The sequence below is a fragment of the Dysidea avara genome, chromosome 1 (genome assembly GCF_963678975.1).
Source record: "Dysidea avara chromosome 1, odDysAvar1.4, whole genome shotgun sequence".
In the NCBI taxonomy this organism is placed as follows: Eukaryota; Metazoa; Porifera; class Demospongiae; order Dictyoceratida; family Dysideidae; genus Dysidea; species Dysidea avara.
The window spans coordinates 37,219,898-37,241,610 of NC_089272.1; the positions used below are offsets into that span (position 1 = coordinate 37,219,898).

At 36.4% G+C, this 21,713-nt stretch overlaps 1 protein-coding gene and 1 long non-coding RNA gene across 7 annotated transcripts in view; both read left to right on the forward strand.

Moving 5' to 3' along the window:
- Positions 1–21,466, forward strand: part of LOC136263596 (uncharacterized) — a 29,475-nt gene extending 8,009 nt beyond the window's left edge. For 4 of the 5 annotated variants that reach the window (XR_010704723.1, XR_010704726.1, XR_010704715.1 and 1 more), the window contains 2 exons: positions 19,049–19,342; positions 21,302–21,466. This is a non-coding gene — a long non-coding RNA (uncharacterized lncRNA). Of the gene's footprint in view, positions 1–16,645; positions 17,747–17,861; positions 17,937–17,992; positions 18,091–19,041; positions 19,343–21,301 lie in introns of those variants that run through there. The other variant, XR_010704724.1, reaches the window with a different exon arrangement.
- Positions 815–11,982, forward strand: LOC136263581 (uncharacterized). 2 transcript variants are annotated; one of them, XM_066058214.1, is made up of 4 exons: positions 815–1,015; positions 5,223–5,519; positions 6,080–6,355; positions 11,568–11,982. In XM_066058214.1, the coding sequence occupies exons 2-4, from the start codon at positions 5,366–5,368 to the stop codon at positions 11,849–11,851; spliced, it is 714 nt and encodes a 237-aa protein (XP_065914286.1). In that variant the 5' UTR covers positions 815–1,015; positions 5,223–5,365; the 3' UTR covers positions 11,852–11,982. The 2 variants fall into 2 exon arrangements, with proteins under 2 accessions (XP_065914286.1, XP_065914278.1); XM_066058206.1 differs by having other exon boundaries at positions 815–1,011.
- Positions 21,467–21,713: the final 247 nt, after the last annotated feature.

Sequence of the window (21,713 nt, forward strand, 5' to 3'; positions counted from 1 at the left end):
GGGGGGGGGGGGGGGGTTCAAAGGGTTCCATGGAACCCCCCTTTTGAAAGAGCCTCTCCTACTCGAGATACTCTAATAGAGCAGTCACAGTAGTCTTTTGAGGAGCAGTGTAGGAAGCTATGTATCTAGTTATAAATAGTTGGTGAATTGTCTGTCAGCAGGTGATGACCTTTTTTTTTTGGTCTTCAGCAATTCCAACCCCCTTTTTAAAAGTCTGGATCCGCCCCTGTACCATCAATTTACAGTGAGTACTACACAGCTTCTAATAGTTCTTGCGCGACAACAAAAACAAGCGAAATCACGTGCATAGAATTTCGACCAATCAAATCGATTTATTTTTTAACTTCAAACTATAATTACCACACGTGACTTCCGCTTTAAATTCGTCGACGCGCAAGAACTATTACCATAGATCCTTTATACCCCAAAGGATCTATGCTATTACCAAGGCTGGGATTTGTGAACAGAATTATTTCCACTGCACACATAAATTAATGACATAAGATAAAACAGTACATAATAAACAAAAACAAATTATCTTACATATGGGCCACATTCATTTTTTCCCTTCAAATTTGAAAATTCAGCAATATTGAAAGGGACTAGCTAGTTAAGTGTTTGAAATCTGTGATGCTTACAATGCTGTGGAGAAAAAAAAAAATTGTAGCTAGCTACATTTATTGTGTTTTCCAAATCTACACTACTCTTTATAGAACAGTGTTTAAAAGGCATTATAATTAGACTATATAGAGAGCTGATGTATAGCTATTGTCGCACTTCACAAATAAATGCGGTATTGAAATCACGGGATTCACCTCCAGACTCAGTCTGGATCACGTGACCTTGAATGCCACGCTCTGCCGTAGAATGTATGGATATTCAGCATGGATGTGTAGTGTGCTACTATGATAGTCATGCAGCTATGCAAAATTAGCTACCGTTGAAAGGAAACGTGCGGGAGACTACCACGCAATCACTGGCCGGGATGAAAAGCAGGCTGATCTGGCCAGTGTAGGTACTTAGTCATAATTTGTATTATTAACTGAATTTGGTAGCCTGAGACTGGCTCCGCTGTCAGAAATGAGGCACAACCCTAGGGTACACGTACAGGTACGTAGGTGCTGACAATGCCACTGTCAGTATTGAAAGTGTATTAGAGCCTATGACGTATGGTGTATCAGACTAGCTAGCTAGCTATTCCGGTTAAGGCCATGCATTTCATACGGACGCCGGAAAGCCAAGGATGGTAGCTAGCCTATTTCCAGAAAGCAAGTATGCTAGCTATATACCTTGATGCATGCAATCCATGCATATAGGACTGCATCTTGGACTGCATCTATAGCCTATAGCCAGGTGTCAAGAGAAATCAACTGCAGGGGTGAGGGGAAGGCGGAGTACTGGAGAAAATAAAGCGCGCGGGCCTCCCAACTGAACTGGGCATTTTGACTTTGAGTGATTGATTTTGCTTGCCAACCATCACTGCTCAGTGTGTATTTTTTATTATTATTAGCACTTTATACAGTGACCAGTACTGAAGGCCTGACAGCAACATGTGCTGCAGCCTTAGGATTACCTAACCAGATTTCAAGGACTTAGACCTAATGACTTGACTTAGAGACTGATAAGGTGTAACAGAAAAGGGGCCAAAGTAAGGAAAAAAACTCTATACCAAGTCAAACAGGCGGCAATGAATCTGGCATGCAGTGTTTATAAACAGGGGATCCACACCAACAAACACTCATACACAAGTTGATGATACAACATTGTGCTACGCGTTTTGTGTTGAACAGACCTTGGAGAAGGAACCATAGGGACAGCATAGCTGAAATGTTAGTAGAATTAAAATGGCCAACACTAGAAGTTCGTAGGAAACAGGCACTGTTATTTAAATTTGTAAACAAATAATTTATGTTCCAAATCAGTATCTGCCAGTGTTATCTCCTGCAACAAGTACCAGAGCAAACCACCCCTTGAAGACAGCTGCATGCCAGAACGAATCAATTATAGTAACTCTTTCTTACCAAGATTGATACCACACTGGAACAATATAAATATTGAAGATCTAGATAGTATAGACTTGTTCACTTTCAAGAATCATTTGCAAAATACATAGACACTAATAAATCTTTATTTCTGTACATTAGCATTTTTACGCAATGGGTTTTGCTAAGCAATAAATAAATAAATAAATACAGTCTATGTGAATGATCAGAAAATGAGTTGATAGCGAGCAATGGTTCAACTTAGTAGTGCTGATTGTAGAACTGGGGGGTTGCGCTACAAAATATTGTTGTGGCATGGCTGTAAAAATTCATTTAGGGGTTTGGAGGTTTAACCCCCACAAACGGGTAGGATTTCTGTAATTTAAATATCTTAGTTACATGGACTTAAAATTGGTCATATTTGATGATGACCCAATGATGATGACGACCCAATGATGATGACGACCCAATGATGATGACGACCCAATGATGATGACGACCCAATGATGATGATGATGGTCTATGATGATGACTGACGATGATGATCGATGATGATGACTGAGAATGATGATGATGATGATTGATGGTGATGATGATCGATGATGATGACTGACGATGATGATCGATGACTGATGATGATGATGACTGACGATGATGATGACTAACGATGATGATGATCGATGATGATGACTGATGATCAATGATGATGATTGATGATGATGACTGACGATAATGATGATGACGACCTAATGATGATGATGATTGATGATGATGATGATCAATGATTATGACTGATGATGATGATCGATGATGACTGATGATCGATGATGATGATCAATGATGATGACTGATGATGATTGATGACTGAGGGGTGATGATGATTATGGGTGATGCTGATGATGATGAATGGCGACGATGATGATGATGCATGATGATAGTTGATAATTTTGATTTATTCTTATAAAATAATAATTATACACCTGGATGTGTGAATTAAGGTCAATGATATCCTACTCCTTGTGGGGTTACAGTCTTCTACAGCATAATATTGCATGCATGAATAATAATTATTCTAGAGTTTATTAATATGCCTAAGGCATTGAATGAGTGTATATGAAGTACACACAGAGCTGTATCTTGTACAAGTGTGATTTATAAATGTAATCAGCCAGACCTTATAGTTTAGCAGCACAACACAAAAATCATGCATTTTTTCATAAAAGCATGAAACTTTCCACATAAGTAGTACTCTTCATGACATAAGTTTTTTTCCATTGCAGATTTGACCTTTATGACCACTTTGCAAATTGATCATTTATGTCTTTATCTCTGTGAGGCATTATTTAACTTGTTAAACATGGTACCAAAATAAAGATATTGTTGAATGAAACAACTTAGTTTTTAATTGAAGTTAATAGATGATTTTGTTACAAAGTTATGATCATTTATACTACCCATGAATTTAGAGATAATTTAACTCCCCTGAATTTTACAGCTATTAAAAGCAATTACAACTTTAAAATGGAATTACCTATTAACTTCAAAATCAAGTTGTTTAATTTAACAAGACCTTTACTTTGGTACCATACTTTAGTAAGTTACTTAATGCCTCATGATCAGGGAGATAAAGACAGAGATAGTCAAATTTCTGTGCAAATGTGGCCACAAAGGTCACCAATGGTCAAATCTGCAATGGCACTATATCAAAAAATACATGTCACAAGGAATACTATTTATGTGGAAAGTTTCATGCTTTTTATGAAAAAGTGCACTAATTTTTGGGGGGTTATGCTGCAATACTTATACTACTGTTCGCATGACACCTAATTATAGAGATTATAATTATAAACATAAAAACACCTCCACCAAGAGGGTAAAAATTAATGTGTTTTGACAGTTGCACTTTAGTGTCTGGTTGTCGCACCACATCATAATTGTGGGCTAGACGATTGCTGTTTTATACAGGGAGCAATATTATGAAGTGGAATGACAACTTGTATATATATATCCCCAGAAGGTTCATAAAATCACAAGCTTACTACTTAGTACTTACTATAAAATAATTATACTTATACCAAATTATGTGTATGTAATTAAAATTAGTGCTGTATCTTCATAATAATTGTTCATCATACTCCTGTATGATAGTATTTCCTAGCTATCACTAGCTACACAGCTGGTTGTTGAAACAGTAAATTGTTGAAGTATATGGCCATGGGTCTCTTCATGTCATGCATTTCCCATACTCATCATTATTGACTGTGCATACTTCAGAATAATTATTATGCTGTATAGCTGTTTTGATCATTAAGCCAACCTCCTAATTGTAGCTGATCATGAATTTCCATTTTTGTAATACGAGTACATCACCAAATGACACCAATAATAGAAATGCAGTCATATTATAGCCCATTATTAGGTTGCTTGTTTCTGTAAGGTATGTATGTGCATTGTAAGTAAGCACCTTGTACGGGGTTGAACTTTCAGTGTTCGGCAGTCTTATAATGGACTATGTAGACAACTATAATATATAATGGTAACACTAAGAGACTTGTGCCTAAACTCTTATCATGCACCCACTACCTCTTTAAAGACATTCTGAGCAAAGCTGCGTGCCCAGAAACCTTACAGGGCTCAGAGAAGATCAGAATTTAAAGATCCTGTAATTATTATTATTAGTAAACTTACTGATTGGTAGCTTCTTAGTTCTGAGTATGTTATGCACCTATCAATATTAAGTCCCTTATTAGTGGGGAAATTTAATCTGTGGGATATTTGGCTGCTTCAAATTTTTTGGTGTTTGGTTAACTTATAACCTGTTTCCTAAGTTTAGTGTAGCTATGCTATGTGGGGTTTTGACTACTAGTCGTGCCCCATTTGGTGGAGAATTTGATTTTAATAAGTCAAATCCCCCGTTGGCGTTTATGAAAACTATATATATATAGTGCTCATTAACATTTATTATCAATGTCTTCATCATTTTAAATGCCAAGTGCTATACTATCAGCTATGTACATACAGTGTTTTAGAATACACAACTATTGAACTGAAACACTCTACTTTGCCCTTTGGAAAGTGTATAGCAGTGCTTTCACTCTGATTGCTAATGTCATTAATAATAGAAATAATGATGTTTGTTTTTAGACTTTGTCATGTCATAAGTGTATATGACTAGAGACATTATGTAGTTATATTATGTTACTGTCGGATTTTTACCAAAACTGTAAATTCTATATATAGGTGCTCCTTCTCCCATAACCAGCATAAATGTATCTGACATCTGTGTGACTGCTTTCACCATATCATGGGATCCTTTTGCTAGTGACCCAGTATGTGGACCAGTGTCATATAATGTGACAATATCATCATCTGATGGAGTAGTGATGATGAGTCTCACTAATGCTACATATTCAATTGCAAAAGTTTCTGACTCCTCTAACTTTAATATTGCTGTAGTTGGTGTTAATAGAGGTGGCAATGGAGATCCTGGAATGATAAATGTTGACACTCCAGAGCTATCGCAAGCTGTGCCTAGCAGTGAGTGGTATATATATATGTGTGTGTGTGTCTGTTCATGTTTTAAAAGTACACATACTTCTGTATGACCACTGGATAGATATTGGACAAGCAATTATTTAATAGTGAGCTTAATTATCATCAAATATGTACTAAATTTTAGGTCACAGTCTCTACTCAGTCCTCTGTTGAAAGTATTGAAAATTTGTATTTGGTTTATTAGTGGCATTTTTCATTATTTTGCAAGTGTGGCAACATCGATTTCACCATAATAAGCATTAAATTGCAAAAGTATACCCTTATAGCAGGTTGTGTTTGCTGTGCTTTCTCTGTATCAGCTCACTCAATTGAAATTCTCAATTCTGCATATGCTTATCTAGCTACGAACTATAAAATAGGCTTTAAGTTAATGTAGTGCATATCTTGCTTCACATTGAGATATTAAATTGCATGTAATACAACTATAATGTTCTACAATGCAAGTATTACAATTATTTGTTTTGGTTGATACGTATTATTGCTGGTATGATCTGGTACATGTGGATTTGCACAGAGTACAGTCTATTGCATTGTACATATAGGAGTAATGAACTTGAGAAATACTTCTACAACTAATGATACAATCGCAATAAGCTGGGATGCAGCAACTACTACATTTTGTGGAAACATTTTGAAGTATTATGTCACCATATCATATGACGATGGAACTCTAGTCAATGGTACTTCCACTGAACAGAAGACCCATAGATTTGATGGTCTACAGAATAATACATGTTATATTATACTAGCATTGGCCAATAATGCAGCTGGTAATGGGACAGCCATTGCAATGATTGTGCAAACAACAGGACCACAAGGTAATTTAAAAGTAGTACAAGTTCACTTATCTACATTCCATATATGGTTCATGATCAGGGGGGCATGTTATTTTTCTGAAATCATTATATGGGAAAATCATGTTGTTTGTATGTATTTGCATACCTGTTGACTTACTTAAGAGAGATGTTTCAGGCTAAGAGCAAACAAATAAAGGGCTGTATTATGGTTGAGCATGCAGGTAAACATTTTACAATATAAAACAGCTGAGAAGATGCTTCACTATGTATGCATGTATTTCTGTTTTAAATTTGTGGAAAAATTACAAATCAATTATAATAATGTCACTAATTTTATTGGCTAGTTGGCCTCAAGTGTGGTAATATACAGCACGGCATAATATTGTTTATAGTATATTTACAATTTGCGATTTACAAATTGCTTAGCAGGTTACATGAACATATACGAGTGTGTGAGTATTGTAGGTGGTTGAACAACTAATCAATTTATTATAATTCCACTATAGAAACCTGTGAAACGTGTGTAGTAGGGAGTCAGAAACTTCAGAAAAAAATCTCAAATCAGATGGTGGTTTGTAATTAATTTCCAGACAACTTGTAGTGAGAGATAGCATTCTTGGAAATGTTGGATCTCCAACTTGCTTGCATATCATGTATTGTAATGGTTAATGATGTGGTAATTATAATAGGGGTGTAGGATAATAGATATGTGTGGGATCAGTAGAGCTGTACTGATGGTCTGATGCCACATTTTGCGTCCGATACCGATATCTGATATTTATTGCCTATTTCTGATACAGGTTTTCTAATGAACCGATATCATAATAACAGCTGATACTTATAATCAAACCGATATGCATTACAGCATAAGGAGTATGTAGCATGATCACCATAGCTGCATTAAATTACTAGAATTATTATGCTTTTAAACACTTTAATCCTTTTACTGTTGGTACTAATGACTGTTCACAAAAGGTTTTTATCCAAACTTGTCTGCTTTTTGTACTGTACAAAAGAAAATCACCACCAAACAACCAAAAAGTGGTGCAAAAAACCCTAAGAAAAATTAAAAAAAACAAACTTCACCAACCCGGGATTTGAACCTAGGCCAACTCATACTAAATAAGGAGTGCTAGGCTACCCATTTGACAACTAGGTCATTTGGCCAATAGGGCACTTTTCGTGTTACTTATACTTTTAATAGTGCATATAACTCAAGTGAAATATCTGTATTGTCGACTTGCAATTGACCGACACTGATACTTGAAATATCAATACCGATACAATATTGGTATTGGTATAGCCCTACGGATCAGGCATTTTGAAGTGATTATAATGCTTTAGCAGTGAGAAAGTCTGTAATTTGCACAATTTCATTAAAAAAATTTGGGTACTCAAATAGAACAGTCAGAAAATTTAATAGAACAATCACACAATTATAAAACTCTTTGTCACACAGAAATACTCTAATGTAGCAACCATTTAAATGTTATTGGCCAATGGTGGTGGCATAATTATTTTTGTGAATCGTGGGCAGTCTCAAAAGATAATTTTTGGTTTTTTGAGCACTGTTTAAAAGCATGCATACAATGCTCAACTTTAGGAGCAATAGCCTCATCTCCAACACATTCAATGAACTAGTGTTGAACATACAGTATGAATACAATTAATACTGCAGCTATAGCTAAACTTTTTTTTCCAAACGATTATACAGTGAACTCCATAGCGCAGCAATTGTCTCTACAAAGTCTCAACACTGTAGTCCCATTAATTGTCGTGTAGTTCCTCATGGATATGATCTGGACATGCACATGGCTATATCGAAGTTAATTTGCTAGGTTGATTCTTTAGAATGTGTACAATGTAATTTCAGAAGGAATAATACCATGAAGTGCATATACAACTCCTAATACAATTCTATTTCACACACTGTATCTACAATGTACTGTACTATATAAAACTGCGCTCATAACTACTGTACATTTTTAAAAGTATTGTGGTAGAGTAGGTCAATACTGGTGCCTACGAGTTATACTAAAACAGTCACAAAAAGAAAAGTTTTCTTGTTATGTTAATGATAATAAATTTTAATAATTCTTTGTGCATTATTAAATGTATTATTGTTAACATCATTGCAGCTATTTCATGCCCGCCACCTTTGATTTCACAACTTTTTTCACCCAGACTTTTGAAGGCCACGCTCTTTCTATATACACCTCGGCTGTTCTTGTATAGATATGGTAAACTACATGCATGATGTGCTTTTTAGATTAGAAACATGCTTGTATTACAATACACTGATTTCATTATTCAACCAATGAACTAATAATTTTATTGCTAATGCTCAACTACAACCATTATAACTACAACAACTATTACATACTAAGTCAGAGGGACATTTGTCAGGCATGCATGCATATATAATAAACAAAATCAGCTTGACAAGCTCAGATCAGAGCGCCTATAGAAGGAAGTCTATAAGGGTTGTTATGTGGTTGTTTAGGGTTTAAACAGTATTTCCCATGAGGTACTGCAGGACTTGCAATTGTTTATCCAACAGCCATTGAAGTTTAAAATAATAGCATGAAAAACATAGATATTTGGTAGGTCTGTTTGTAAATTGGAGACAGACAATGGTAATGGAATATTGTATATGCTGGGTAGTTTCCTAGAAGTAATAGTAAAGTGGAATATAGTGCAAAATTTACATCACTTGTGAGAAAACTTTCAATATCAATTATATTCCTAATAACACAACTACACAGAAAAAAATTGAAATTTTCAACTAGAGTAGGGACCATAGCACATCGATAAAAAGTACTGAAACAAGTATGAGTAGTGCATGATATTAAATCACAGTAAAACAATAAGAAGTGTTGTATCCCTACTGTGCTCAAGATACCATATAATGGAAATAGCTACACAGTAGGGATATAACACTTCTACAGTAGGGATATAACACTTCTTATTGTTTTACTGTGATTTAATATCATGGACTACTCCAGCTTGTTTCAGTACTTTTTATCAATGTGCTATGGTCCCTACTCTAGTTGAAAATTCCAAATGTTTCTGTGTACTTGCTGTTTGTTAACTTTTTTGTTAATAATTATTATGACTGGTGAACCCACGCATACCGCATCTGAAACAGTGCCATGTGCCCCAGCTATGTATATCAATTATTGTCTAAAAAGGTGAAGTATCTTTTACGCTTTGTTGTCAGCTATGTTCAACCCGTTACACAGCAGTACGAATCAAGAACTGTTCGAAAAGCGCCTCTGCAATCCATGCATACCGAAAGAAATGATGCTGTGCCCCCCAGTTATATCAGTTATCGTCTGAAAAGTGAAGTATATCCATTACGTTTTGTATTTGGCTATGTTCAACCTGTATGAATCAAAAACTGTTTGAAAAGCACCTCTGCAGTCAAAATAGCAACTATGAGAAATACGGATGATTTCCATTACGAAGGGAAGCCATCACGTGTTACCATCAAATCAATACTTTTCGCTGTCAGCAAAGATGAATGAGACACAAAGGAGGACACTGGTAAGTCCATGAAGAATGTATTGTACGTACTGCGGTATGCCAAAAGGCACCTGTCGGGCCGAAGTGACATCGAACAGTGAAAGAATCAAGCCTGTAGCCTTAGCAGAGTTATGCTTGTCTGAAGGCATCAGTTACTCAGTCAGTCAGTTACTCAGTCAATAAAAAATTCCATTAAATATATATATATATATATATATATATATATATATATATTCCATAGCAACTTGTTGAAAGCGTTTCGGGTCAATCTGAAAGCTTGTTTGGGCTTAGTTTTACCTAACCAATACTGCCTCATTATCGTCAGGGAAAACCGAGGCTGGTTTTTAGGTAATGTTATTTCGTGGGCCACGCCCACTCCCTACTATGCAGTACTATCGTACTATATGATTCATTTTTTTTGATATAGTGCCATTGCAGATGTGACTTTTGGTGACCTTTGCAGCCACTTTTGTACTAAAAAATTATCATTTTTGTCTGAGGCATTATTAAATATGGTCCACATTAAAGATGTTAATGTAAGAAACAACTTGACTTTTGTTGAAGTCAATAGTTCATTTCAATCCAAAGTTGTATGATTATTTTTATGTCATAAAGTTTTTAAAATTTACTTGCCCCCTGGGTGTAAATTACCAATGGACAGGTAACCTTACAAAATTTCATTGCTAATGCAAATGATCATAATAAAGATGTAGTTGTTTCTTTCAACAACTACAATTTGAAAACTGTTGCGGTGTTTTAATAGCATAAAATAATGCCACAGGGAGATTAAGACAATGATGAATATTCAAAAATGGCAAAATACACATGCACACAATAATTGTTATCCTAAACTAGATGTCATTGGAAGCACAATACATGTGCCAAGTTTGATTCTTATCTCACAAAGTGCACAAAATCACCACGTTTATGCACTATATATGCCAACTTTTCCCAAGTATAAAGCATTCATTTCAAAAATGTGTAACGATGAAATTCAGCAGCAGTGCCTTCAATAGTTTTTGAACAATTATCAATTTCAGACTACAGTAGCCATTCAACAAATTATGAATATTGTATGTCAAATAGTTAATGATTGACACTTTTCTATGTATATAGGGATTGATGTTTACGGGTGGGAGGATAGACAATTCTAGGGCAACTGTCTTGGGGAAAAGTTCCAGATTGGCATTATTTTTTTTATTCTTTTATGGTATCATACAGCTTCTGGGGTGCACCCCTTCTAAAATTTACAACTACGCATAGCTAGCCCTCGCATAGCATAAGGGACCATACATATTATTACATAATATATGCATCGTTAACTGTTTAAAAATTGTGCAATTCTTAAACATGTTTATTTGGGTACTTCTATAAGGCAAGATATATGCAGTGTTGCACACACATACAGTAGCATAGGGTGATACATCAATGTATGGCAAAACGTACACCTGTGGATTATGGCTCACTTCATGGTTTTAGGAATTGAATAGGCATCCATTAAACACTTACTCCTCTGTCAGTAGTTGTGAACAATAATATTATCTTTTCATAGTTTCGTATGAGAGGCAATATGGCTTGCAATCTTTTAGAGTTATCTATTTGCATGTCAGTAGCATGATGTGTAAATTGGTATATGTGTATTTGTATACAAGCAGTATAGTACACTACAATACATATATATTATTGTGTTTTCATGGATGTAACCAAGATGATGACGATGATACATGTAGTCTCAATGCAGCAGCAGTAGTCGGTGGTGTGGTTGGTACATTTATTATCACACTTGTTGTTACTACATTGATCAGTGTCATCATTACCAAAATGTATTTTAAACATCAACTCACTAACAAGAAAAGCAATGTTAGTACTGAAGAAAATGTTATGATGGGTCAAAATGTCAAAATGGATGATAATCCTGCTTATGTCACTGGTCCAATGGACAAGGACACTATCAAAATGGATACTAATCCAACTTATGTTGTTACTAAGTGACTGAAAGCTACTGCATCACACGTGTGAGCTTGTATAAACTGCTTTATTGTAGCCTCTGTATGCATATTACCTACTTTAGGACTGGACTAGCTGTATTTGCTTTATCATGATAATAATATGCTGCATAGTTATATAGCTTCAATAGTCTAAATACTCAACAGAAACACATTGAGCCAATATAAAGGAGTATTAAGGTTTGATTGTACTCATCCAGTACTATCAAAGGCACCATGCATAAAAAGGTAATTGATTGTTTAAGGAAGCAAGTTTTGAATTGACAAGGTTACTATTCTTTACAGGTGGATTTAGTAAGTATATATGTAATAGCCTGAATTTAAATTTGTTGTAATAAACTTGTATCTGTTATTGTAAACCTGTTATTTCCAGCCTGACATTGTAACCTTAATCTTTGTAACTGTTAGTATAAAATAAGCTGTAATAGTGTGTTGTATTCTCTTCTTCTGATGCTGAGTTATAATAAGAGTGATTCTAATAGTAGTTTGTTCAGTGGAGTATTACATTTGGGGGCTTGTCTGGGGACCAAGAATTTTAAGTTAATTCTTCTTTGATGGGAGAATAACAGTGATACACCTGCTTCTTTCCTTCAAAATTTACATATACACTAGCTTTAAGTAACAACTACACATAACTGTGTAGCCAGGCTTGCATCAATATTGTTGTGACTATGTAAGTTAACTTGAAAGCCATATTTGAGTTGAAACATATGTATATACAGGGTACATAAAGGGTTCCACCTAGTAAATTAATGCACATTATGGTGTGGAACTATCATGAGATAACTATAGTAAGCTTTGTGTCAGACTAATTATTGTGGACAGTGTAGTTCTGTATGATACGTCGTATCGATTAGATCAACTATTGCAATAACTATTGGCCGATGGTACAATCAAGCAGTCACTCATGAACGCAAACACAGTGCAGTAGCTAACACACATTTGTTTCACTTACTGACACAATACAGAGCTTACAGCCAGTTACAGTAATGTGTTAGGAATATGGTAAATATCCTTCCATAGGTCTGACATTGCTTTTAGTACTAAAAAAGGCTACAGCTGTACATACTTGATTTTATGTGTATGTGACAGAGATATCAACAACTTTGAAGAACTAGTGGAGTAAGTGCAGTAAGTGTGTGGGGACAAACTGGTATCTAAATACATATACAAAACAAAAAAAAACACACACACAGTTTTAAAAGAGATTTCTACTCTATTCTAATAAAACAACACTTAAATTAGCATTCATTTAACACATGATAGATGGTTACTATGGTACATCGTGTTATACTTTCTTATTTGACACACTGATTTGAAATCACTCTTCCCAACCTTTTTTTGATTGATGTAGACTCATTCACACCAGTGATGATCAGATCCTGTGAACAAACAAAAGTCCAATTTGTTGTGATTCTGATCATGATGAAATGTGGTAGGGACACTCCCATGGGCTATATAATCTATCTCCTAGCAACCAAGTGACAGAATAAACAAACCACCTAAGCAACTCCCTCCCTCCACCTCAGAGGAGGTTGGTCATGCGTCATCAAACATCTCGTGATCTCAAAGAAAAGTTCAACCCATTCAACCCCAACACCTCAGTATCAACATAAAGTATTCTAATGCGTGAATTATTGATAAATTATGGCTCCCAATGCCCTTCTTTCAGCCATGAAGCATGTTGTGTGACTTTCTTAGCCAAGAAACAAAGGCTACATCATGAATACTTCGTATGGATGTGATGAAAAGGATAGAAAATACCAACACCAATTTCACATGCCATTTTTGGTTGTGCATTAACACGCATCAATACATCATAGGGCTATGATGCATGACCAACCTCCTCTGCCGACACCTGTTCCTGTTTTCCTAGAATTCCACTCCCCCATTGTGTACTATGTGTACTATGTATATTCCAAATTACACTGAAGGAAATACAGTACTAGATGGTACCAGTCAATATTTTTTTGGTGGGAAACATATAGCCAGTTTGGTACAGGAGGGACTTATTGGTTAGTATACACTCTAAGTAAAAGTAAAATGTCTGGCACATTTAGGTACCAAAACTATTCTGCAAAGCTGTACAAACTCATTTTGTCTCCCAAGCAATACTTCGCAGTTCTACATGTACTACAGGTATTCAGGTGTTGTTGACTGATGTGAAGGTCATTACTACATGTACCTCATGTTGTTTACACTTATACTTTTATCCCTGACTTTTAAGCTGGGTGTATTAACAACTTTTTCATCATTAACATTAATAGTCTTGGTTGTCATATCTGCTTGCACACATGTGAGTCTTAGTCCAATAATTTGGGGTCCCTCAGAATAACTTCAGTAGGGGAAATGTACCAAATTTTGCTAATACTAAAAATGGGTGCATATACACTGAAAGCAATAATCCCCTAGTTATTCTAAAAGCAATAATCCCCTCTGGATACGCTAGCAAGACTTGGTGATCTCTACTATACTGTACTACAACCAAAACAATTTCTATATACAGCAGTACAATGTACATACAGTGAAACCTGTGTATTAAGGACACTTTGGGACCAACCAAACTGTCCTGATTATCATGGTGTCCTTATTTTTCAGGTCAGTTTACATGCTAAGGGATACTTTGGGACCATTGCCAAGTGTCCAAATTACACAGGTGTCCTCATTGTCAAGTGTCCTGATTAGCAGGTTTCACTGAATATATGCATTAGGATTTAAGCCACCGAAAAGTCAAATCCTGACAAGTTTGATTCTGGGTAAACAATAATCACATACACTGGCTAGCTGGCTGGCTATATGTTGTAAGTATAGAATTGTTTCATGGTTATAATCTGAGATTACAAAACATGTGTTTAATTCACACAACACATGTTTAATTTACACAGCAGTAGTTGCTAAAGCTACAAAGCTATTTTACTAGTCACCTGAACATGTAGAATATTTCGGGACATTGGAAACAGTGGAAATTGAAAACTGAAACTGAAACGGAAAAACTAAAATTGGTCAAAACTTCATATTAACAGGTACCTCTTAACAAAGACCACCTCTATAGCCTTTTTGTTGGACCTACTTGACATGACTACTATAATGAGGTGGTCTTATTAGAGGCAGTCTTATTATACAGGTGGTCTTATTACAGAGGTGGTCTTTGTTAAGAGGTACCTGTTAATATGAAGTTTTGACCAATTTTAGTTTTTCAGTTTCAGTTTTTCCATTTCAGTTTTTCAGTTTTCAGTTTCAGTTTTCAATTTCCACTGTTTCCAATGTCCCGAATATTTCTCCTGTCCCTCCTGTAACGAGACAGTCACAGACAGGTTGGCTACATACCAGGTGGATAAGTTGAATACTTTGTATGTGGCCACCATTGGGACCACACAACAGCTTCAATAACTTATGTGTGATGAGTGTAGCAAAGTGGTCACATATAAGAGGTGGACACATTCATCATACATACCTATATGCAGGTCATTTTAGGCCATTGTTACGTACCTGCTTTCTATCACCATACACATCAACTTTTAGACAGCTCCACTACATATAATAGATCACATTCTATAGGTCAATGACAAAAGGGAAGTGCTACCCACATAGCAGAAGGGTAACTAAGGGGGTTTGTTTTGTTACTAAGGGTGCATAGTTCTTGCACTTTTCAATTTTTATACTCCAATAAAGCAGTCCAGCACAACTTAGTATAACCACCCACACCTGCTACTGCATTTTTTTAATGGTCGACTTACTAGATGCAGTCACGATGTGCAATGTGCAGATGGGTTGTGGGTGAGAACCTGTCATCTAAACCATAGATACTATACTAATAACACAGGATTGGAAGCTCTGTTCGTGGACTCAATATAGCATGTACATTCCAAATAAGCACTCCTTGTAGTTTCACGGACTCGCCTTTCAGTTGGTGAAGGCTACAAAAGTCTGATTATTTTGATACCAACTTAGCTAAGGGTAGTGAAGAACCAAGGTAAGTGTATAGGATGATATATGAGCTAGTATTTCTGTGCAATTAAGCTCAAATTGTCTTGTAGCACAACGTAAATTGGGGAACACTACGAAACCGTATTTTGTACTCTTTGCCAAGTCTTTGAAGACATACAGTGAAAACTAATGGAATTGTATTAAAGTACAGACAATTCCAAATGGCTTGTGCCGCACATTGGTACAGTTCAACGCTTTTCCAGAAGATTTTTAGTGTTAACCAAACGAGAAATCACATAGTTTGTGTACCTGTTTCGGGTATTTCTAAACGTCCTCCAGCCAATTGTTGGAATTATGGCAAAGCTAAGTGATTCGAGTGTGGCTTAGTGTAACAATTACATATTCTTTGTTTTATACAGACGAACTTACAGCTCATGGAACAAGAGCCAAATCCCGTCCTGTGATAATAGAGCATAGCAACGAAGATAGCAACATAACTAATGACATGATGCAACCAGCAAATTAATTACTTCCAGTACAACGAGGAGTGCTGGCACGCGAAACGGAGCTTCCAATCCCGTGTTATTAGTATAGTATCTATGCCTAAACCCATACAAGCAGGGGGATCCACAATATCAATTCAGGTGATAAAACTATTATTGACTGTGCACAAGGTTTGGAGAATTATAACTCCTCTATAGGTTGGCCAGACACTTTCATAAACAAATTAACCTACAAAATAGTTTCTATCTTCCAAGAAAAGGCAGGCCAACTTCTAATCCTTATTTCTAGCACTGCGCCTCAGAGGTGTGTCCCCGTTAATATATTTCATGGGTCCTACAAACGGATAGTGTCCTGATTGTGTTTGAGAGAGTCCCTAGTGTATAGCTTTGTAAATCTGATAGGTTCACAATTTAAACCTCAACATATCATGAGCTTCATTACACTTCACTGATACTTCCAGTTTTCACATACTGTCACATTAGCTGGGCAGTTTTTAATATCAGGCATATAACATAAACTCAAAATTTGCATTGGACAGCTATTGCTATCACTCGCACAACATAGAGTACCTGTGAAGTCTTCATACAGCTGATGAGCAGTAAGACAATCCAGACGGTTGAAGCACGTGCGCTAATCAAAGCAATGGGCATTAATTAGAGTAAACCGTGCAGGGTGATCTTTAATTAGAAAATACTGCTTTCACAGGTTATTTCGGGTAGGTAACAACAAGGAGATTGTTTCAGCCCCATGAATTCAATGCTGGTAGTTAGGATGTCAGTTGTTAGATTGCACGGAAAGGTCAGGTGAGTTTATTAGATCGTATATTCTTCTGTGCACGAGCCTATCACCTGAGTAATGTGCGGTTGGCCAGGGGTCTGCAGAGAAAAGCCATCATGAATAATAAAAATATGTATAGTACAACAACAAAAATGTAAGCATGTGAGTCCTTGGACAACTTGCGACTACAAATAGGACCACGAATGGTACCAATGTGGGCATGGCAAGGAAAGGAAAAACAAACTACAAGACAATATAAGTAGCTACTTAACCTAATACTTAGTGTTCCACTCCCTACAATCCGTTGCCAGAAAATGTTTCTAGAAGCCAATAAATATTATACTGGCAGGGCAGCATTGTCTAGACATTTCTTGGTGAAAGATTTTGATGTACTCAACCCAGGATGAACAAATTAAGCAGATTCTTGGTTGTAGAAAGCTGGTAGTGGCCCGGTACTGATATTTCAATGTCTCATACTAATTAGGGATGTTAAGGCGGTCGAATTCAGCCAGCAACTGGAGATATTTAACTTTATTCTATTTCCTGTCTTGTGTAGCCTGAATATGCTGAGCAGAGTCAAGAGGGCAAGTTAACTCCAGCAGGGAGATAGATGAGCTCTACCTAACGCAACCTCTTATATGTCTACCATGTCGCTTTGGAGCATAATATCCAGGTACATGTGTGCATTATTGCTTATAAGTATATGGAGAATGATTCACTTTAGCTGCACAATAAATGTGTGCATATGATGTGAGTTTCAGTAAAACTCTTTGTACTTTTATACACAGATGTGACATCTCCTGAGTTGATGGATCCAATCATTGATGTTATAAACACAACATAACGTAAATGTGTCATGGATGGTAAGTTATGCATGTCAGTTCTTTCTGTGTCCATTTATATACACATGTATATATAGCTGCAGGTTCTCACTACCAGCTAATGCACACTACACCATCACTGTGATGTCATCACATAGCGATGAACCTGATGGAGTTAGTAACCATCTGACAATCAGTAAGTTGACTGGTATACAGTATTTTTCCAAGATCTTGCGGTGTACAAAGTGCCATGCGCTAATGCGTACGCATACATGTGGAGTTAAACTGCGTGGTTATACCATATACAGATACTAATACTGTACTGTCAATAACTTGTGGCAGTCTTCTACTGTTCATTAATCGTGCTGAACAGCATAATATTAATAATTATGATGTGTGAAACCGAATCAGTCAATCACCTACCTGCGCATGGTGCTTCGTGTACCGCAAGATCTTGGAAAAATACAGTACTTGATTGTCTGAATACTCATGTGCCATCTGTTGGTATACAGGTGTAAATGATTCCATTTTTACACCTTGTTGACAAACTAATCTAATAGAGGTTCTAGTAATCCAGGGGTCACTTAATTATGATTTAAAGGGACAATGCGCTGTTTACATGCTGTATTATGTTTGATGTATGGAAGCCACTCAACACTTGTCCAAGACCAGCTGATTGCATTGTGTATCTTGTCAAGTTCATGTTGCAGGTGGTAAAGTACAAGCATCACATGATTTTGTTGGGCCCCAAAATAGTCAGATGTTGTAAACAGTGCATTGTCCCTTTAAGGACCTACATGTGTACAACAGAGCCTCTTGTTTTTCTGACATGATGAATTGTTCTCATAGAGATTAAATGTATATGCTCCAAAAAGGGACCATGGACAGGTGTCCTGACTATGCTTGTTCCCATTCACCTGAGCAGCTGCCCAGACATTTAGTAGTGCTGTGAAGTCCTTTAAGTGCCACAATTGTTTATCACAAAGCACTTTGATACAGGCAACTGAACAAGTGAATTATGAGGCTTCCAGTACAAAGCCATTGGGAGTGAACACATGACTGACTATATGTATATACCCACAATGCAAAGTGATTTGTTGAGGGATTCCGCTTAATCTTCTGTACATGTATTATTTAAACTGTTTAGTGTTCAGCCACCTCAAAGCTGACAAAACCTCACCATCTCTACTGTTACTATTACTGTGACGTCACATCAGCTACTGGGATTACAGGAGATCATCCAAGTCAATATAATCGGTACTAGTTGTACTAGTTCTTAACCTGTTACTTAAGTGGTGGATAGTCCACTTGTTATATCAAACCTTATCAGTGAAGATTATGCTGCTGAAGTAACTGGTGTGGATAGTCAATAGTCAGTGTGAGAGATGATGGGATTGTGGAGATGGTGACTGTATCCAGTGGACTACTTGGATCACCAACAAACAATGGTATGTGTGTGACTATTTATAGTGAGTCCAATATTATAACAAACATTTCAGTGTATGGCAAGGACACAATAGCTTGGTTAGAACATTCATCACCTATAATATTCTGAGTATTCAATTAGAGTGTTTTATAGCTAACTAAGTTGTATAGATCATCTTTCATCTTACTATCAACTAGGTGATAGCATTGATGAGTATGTGCGATCCACTGGAATAGTGAATGAGCATAATAGCACAAACCATACGCTTTTCACTTTTGTAAATAGTGACATCCATCTCACAACTGTCCTTCATGTATAGGCAGAGACTTAAATTACATCGTAGGGGTTTTTCATGTCTTTATAATAATTCAACTTCAGAAATCAAATCAGACTAACAACTTATATACTAGCTTCTTCAGACATTGTAGTCATTGTGTACTGGAGTATATTTACAGTGCATATTATGAACACCTTGGGGCCGACCAATAGTGTCCTGATCTTCCAGGTCATTTTAAGGATACTTTGGGACCATCACCAAGTGTCCAGATTAATAGGTTCCATTGTATATTTTTGTGACTGGTGACAAAACAGTTGATCTCCTGGGGCGTTACTATTCAGTGGACTGGACTACTGGACTGGAACACTGGACTGGACTACTGGACTGGACTACTGGACTGGACTACTGGACTGACATATTTTTGGTTTTTGCACATTCTATGGTTGGATTTACGGAGTCTCACTGTAAGCACTCTTAGGGTACCTGCAGCCCACTTCTAAATGCTGAAGATGAACAGTGGAATATGCGAAAACTGTCTCTTAATAATTTCGCTACTGTTCATTATACCACTATACAATGCTTATTCCTTACCCTGGTGTGTAGTAATGCTGCAGGCAGTGCAGGGAATTGATTGTGACAGCAATAGTTAACCAGCAATCAACTAGCCAGTAGACAATATCCTTCGAGTTATATCCTTAGAGCAAGCTTGAGGAGCAACTGCAAGCTAGTCTCTCTGCCAGACTTTTATTTCAGGAAGATTATAAGCACCCATACTGAAAAATCTCTAATTGGTAAGCCCCTGCACTGAACTAGAGGCAAGTCTAGAGGTCTGGCCATGCTGGCAAGACTAGCTTGCTCCTCAAGCTTGCTCTAAGGATATGAGATATTGTCTACTGGCTAGTTGATTGCTGGTTAACTAATGCTGTCCCATTCAATTACTACACACCAGGGTAAGGAATAAGTGTTGTAAAGTGGTATACTGAATGAACAGTGGCAAAATTATTAAAAGACAGTTTTCGCATATTTCATTGTTCGTCTTCAGCATTTAGAAGTGGGCTGCAGGTGCCCTAAGGGTGCTTACTAGCAAGACTCCATAAATCCAACCATAGAATGCACAAAAACCAAAAATATGTCAGTCCAGTAGTCCAGTCCACTGAATAGTAACGCCCGATCTCCTGTCATGGATAAAATATGAAGTAATGGATATTGCATAAACTTGGCATGTACTCTATGGAATAAAAACACTCTAATTGAACAACCACTTTTTGTTGCCCTTGAAAGAAATTAAATCCTTAGTATCTACAACATCTTGTTGTTAACATGATGGCATCATGCGATCAGAAAAGCAAAATTATTTTTTAATACAAACCATACTCATAAAATTCTCAGTGTGCAATTGGCACGTGTGCAAAAATTAGGTCATCTTTTGTGATAAATTAAGTACAAGCCATGATTGTTATGGGTGTAATGTGTTACTAAGAAATTTCTTGTAACACTGACTATTGGGACCGGCCAATATCTTGTGTAATACCAGATGGTAGCTACTACATGCGTCTGTATACTATACATACATAGTATATGAAAATGTTTTAGACCAAACAAGCTAATAGTCAAACAAAACCAATAGGGCATGAATTATCAACCCTACACTGTACTTGTTTACCTATTTAACAATAGATGTTATCGTTGTTCATTTCATTATAGGTGTACCCAGTAGTTGGCTAGTTGCAGTGTGATGATACTGATTCAGTAATATGTTACTATAACATATACTGTTGAATTGATTATGGATATAAAATGAATGTATTTAACGGTAAAATTCTGTTAGTAACATGATATGTGTATGAGATCTGATCAGTGACTGTCAAACTCTTACTTGAATATAATGTGATTGTTCTGTTAGAGTATTATCTGCTTATAAAATATGTATGTATGTCAATCTTACAAGAGCTTATTATCCTCCTCACAAAAATAGTGTGATCAGTTGTAGTATACTACAGCAAAATACTAATTTATTGCCTGGTGCGAGATTGAACATTTAGACTGTCAAATAGAGCAGTCAGCTTGAGCAGAGCATTCATAATACTTAGCATGTTTTGTAGGCACACCTGATAGA

What these genes read in the sequence shown, in the direction of transcription:
- LOC136263581 (XM_066058214.1), top strand. Translation starts at nt 5,366, where the DNA reads ATGATGAGTCTCACTAATGCTACATATTCAATTGCAAAAGTTTCTGAC. An exon ending in ATCGCAAGCTGTGCCTAGCA is followed by an intron (nt 5,520 to 6,079) that starts GTGAGTGGTATA and finishes TTGTACATATAG; the next exon opens with GAGTAATGAACTTGAGAAAT. An exon ending in GCAAACAACAGGACCACAAG is followed by an intron (nt 6,356 to 11,567) that starts GTAATTTAAAAG and finishes GATGTAACCAAG; the next exon opens with ATGATGACGATGATACATGT.